General features: G+C 53.8%; 1 protein-coding gene across 1 annotated transcript in view; it reads right to left on the bottom strand.

Moving 5' to 3' along the window:
- Positions 1-3269, bottom strand: part of MLXIPL (MLX interacting protein like) — a 22176-nt gene that overhangs the window by 3532 nt on the left and 15375 nt on the right. Inside the window, exons 9-10 of the mRNA XM_027774388.1 lie at positions 481-1036; positions 176-243 (exon numbers count right to left, since the gene is read on the bottom strand). Coding sequence (XP_027630189.1) covers positions 176-243; positions 481-1036 — 624 coding nt within the window. The remainder of the gene's footprint in view (positions 1-175; positions 244-480; positions 1037-3269) is intronic.

Below are 3269 nucleotides of genomic sequence, written 5' to 3' on the forward strand. Positions count from 1 at the left end.
GGGGAGGTGCCGGTGTACCTGGGCCTGGAGGAGGCCGGGGTGGTGTGGGGGCCAGAGTCGGGGAAAAGAAGGTGCAGGGGAATTCAGGGGCCATCTCTTGCTAGAGTAGAGAAGAGTAGAGAGTTGAGATGAAGCCCCTGGTCTCACCCCAACCTCCGGGTGCCCACCATCTTACCGGGGATCCTGAGGGCCGGAGGAGGGCACTGGACACAGGCGGTGACTCCAGGGCTTGCTCAGGCTTGGCTGTGCACAGGCAGCACCGTGAGGCGTTGCCCATGGCAGGGCTGGCCCAACTCTGTCCTCTCTCGAGATCCCTCCCGCCCCTCCCAACCACCCAGGTCCCTTGCAGGTACACCCCATAACCCTCATTCCTCACCACTCTGCCCTCGCTGAGCCTGCCCTGGACCTTCACCTCCGCTCCCACAGGCCCCCACTGGGGTGGGTACCCACCCCATTCTGCACCTATCACACCCATCTCACCTGCTGTGAGCAGCTGTGTGAGGCAGGGGTTGTTGCCCCCGGCAGTGGCTGTGGGGCTGGCAGTGGCAGGGGCCAAGGTGGAGGGGCTGGCTTTCTGTCCCCTAGGGGATGGGGTTTGGGGCCTGCCTCTGGGTCGCACGCCCTGAGGCACTGTGAAGCAAGGTCCAAATGAAGGCTGTGGGTACCTGGAGGGTAGGAGCTCTAGGGGGAAGGGGGCTGGGGCAGGGCCTGGGACAGGCTGTGGGGTGTGTGGGAAGACAGTGGGGTGGGTAGGAGCAGGCAACGGGGACACTCTCGGAGCTGGAGGGACAGCAGGGAAGGAAAACCTGGGCGAGAAGAGAGGCTCTTCTTGCAACAAAGCAGCAGGTGGAGCCATGGGAGGGAAGGGAGGGAGGGGGTGGGACTCCAGGCCTGGCACTTTGGCAGGGGCAGGGTATTGGAGGAGAGGTGGGGGTGCAGGAGGGGGTGGGAGCTTAGGCTTGGGGTCTTCAGGAAGGAGGAAATCAGAGCTCAAGAAGGCAGTGGAGTCCAAGGGCCCAGGGCAGCTGTTCCGAGCCTAGTTGGGGAGACAGACAGACACTCAGAGCAGGGAGAAAGCTAGCTCTTTCAGTCACCCAGGCCAGGAGAGGTGGGGGTGCAGGAGGGGGTGGGAGCTTAGGCTTGGGGTCTTCAGGAAGGAGGAAATCAGAGCTCAAGAAGGCAGTGGAGTCCAAGGGCCCAGGGCAGCTGTTCCGAGCCTAGTTGGGGAGACAGACAGACACTCAGAGCAGGGAGAAAGCTAGCTCTTTCAGTCACCCAGGCCGCCTCTTTTGACTTCCAACACACACACACACACACAGACACACACACAAATGATCTCTGACTTCCAACACACACACACACAAACACACAAGAATGAGCTCTGATTTCCAACACACACACACACACACACACACACACACACACACAAGAATGAGCTCTGATTTCCAACACACACACACACACACACACACACACACACACACAAGAATGAGCTCTGATTTCCAACACACACACACACACACACACACACACACACACACAAGAATGAGCTCTGATTTCCAACACACACACACACACACACACACACACACACACACAAGAATGAGCTCTGATTTCCAACACACACACACACACACACACACACACACACACACAAGAATAAGCTCTGACTTCCAACACACACACACACACGAACACACAAGAATGAGTTCTGACTTCCAACACACACACACAAGAATGAGCTCTGCCTTCCAACACACACACAGGAATGATCCCTGACTTCCAACACACACACACACACACACACAGGAATGATCCCTGACTTCCAACACACACACACAGGAATGATTTTTTTTTTTTTTTGCTATAGGGTGCGTGCGCTCACCAGAAAGACAGAGAGAGACAGAGAGACGGAAAGGGCGAAATCCCGCTATAGGGTGCGTGCGCTCACCAGAAAGACAGAGAGAGACAGAGAGACGGAAAGCGCGAAATCACCTCCCAGGGGGATGGCCACGCCACAATTCCTTCTCCTCCATTCTCCTTTCGGGATCTTGGGCACGCACACATGTGCGCCTGGCATGAGTTTAAGCCACCGGGTCCAGGACTCAAACTGTGGTGGACTACATGGGAGTTCAGTGACATAGCCACTATGCTAACTGCTGGTCCCGATCCCTGACTTCTAACACACACACACACACATGCACACTTAAAATAGGGAAGCAGTCACTAATAAAAGGGGGACAATGACATTTATTCACAAATTAAGCATGACGAAGAACATTAAGTTCTTGCCTATCCGTTCATCCATCAGATAACTTATCCACCCATCTACTAACTCATTTACCAATCAATCACTAATCAATCCTCCCATCTACCTGTCATCCATCACCAGTCCATCTGCCTACCTATTTATTTCCTCATCTGTGAAGCAGCTCATCTACCTATCTCTCCACCAGCACACCAGGTAGTAACCCATGCACCAATCCATCCAACCATCTATACTTCCTTCATCCACCAACCCGTCCATAATCCACCCACCCATCTACCACCTGTGCATTCACTAGCCACTTACCCAGCCACCAGCCTATTCGCTGACCCATCAAACTACTTATTTGTCTGTGAATCCATCCAGCAGCCCGTTCATTCAGCCAACCATTCCCTATCGTATATCCAACTGCCATGTGCACTCGCCAACACCGACAGCACACATACGCCCTCACTCGCTGGACAGACATTTGCTGTGGCTGTTCAGTGTCTGAACTGTGCTAGGCATAGAGGGGCAGCAGTGAGCAAAACAGTCCTTTAGGAAGGAGCTCACTGTTTCGGTGGGGAGAGAGATCCCTCAAAAATCAACTCTGGGGCTAGCAAGTGGCATGCTGGGTAAGGTGCTGGATTCCCACATGGTGGGCCAAAGTGGGAATGAAAATCATGCCAGACACGTGTGCATGCATGCCCAAAATCCCAGGAGGAGAACAGAAGAGAAGGGATTACAGGTGGCCATCCCCCTGGGAGGTGATTTCCCACTTTCTTGCTCACTCTCTCTCTCTCTCTGGTGAGCGCACGCACTCTATGGCAAAAACATTAAAAAAATAAATAAATAAAAGATAAACGTCAAAGTGTGCCTGAAAAGTCTGACGACCGAGGAAGCAGGGAGGCAACATCTGAATTAGGAGCTCTTTTTTTTTTTTTTGGAGAGGTTTTCGCTATAGGGCGTGTGAGCTCGCCAGACAGACAGAGAGAGACATAGAGACAGAAAGCGAGAAATCACC

The sequence above is a fragment of the Tupaia chinensis genome, unplaced genomic scaffold (assembly GCF_000334495.1).
Source record: "Tupaia chinensis unplaced genomic scaffold, TupChi_1.0 Scaffold000429_1, whole genome shotgun sequence".
NCBI lineage: Eukaryota > Metazoa > Chordata > Mammalia > Scandentia > Tupaiidae > Tupaia > Tupaia belangeri.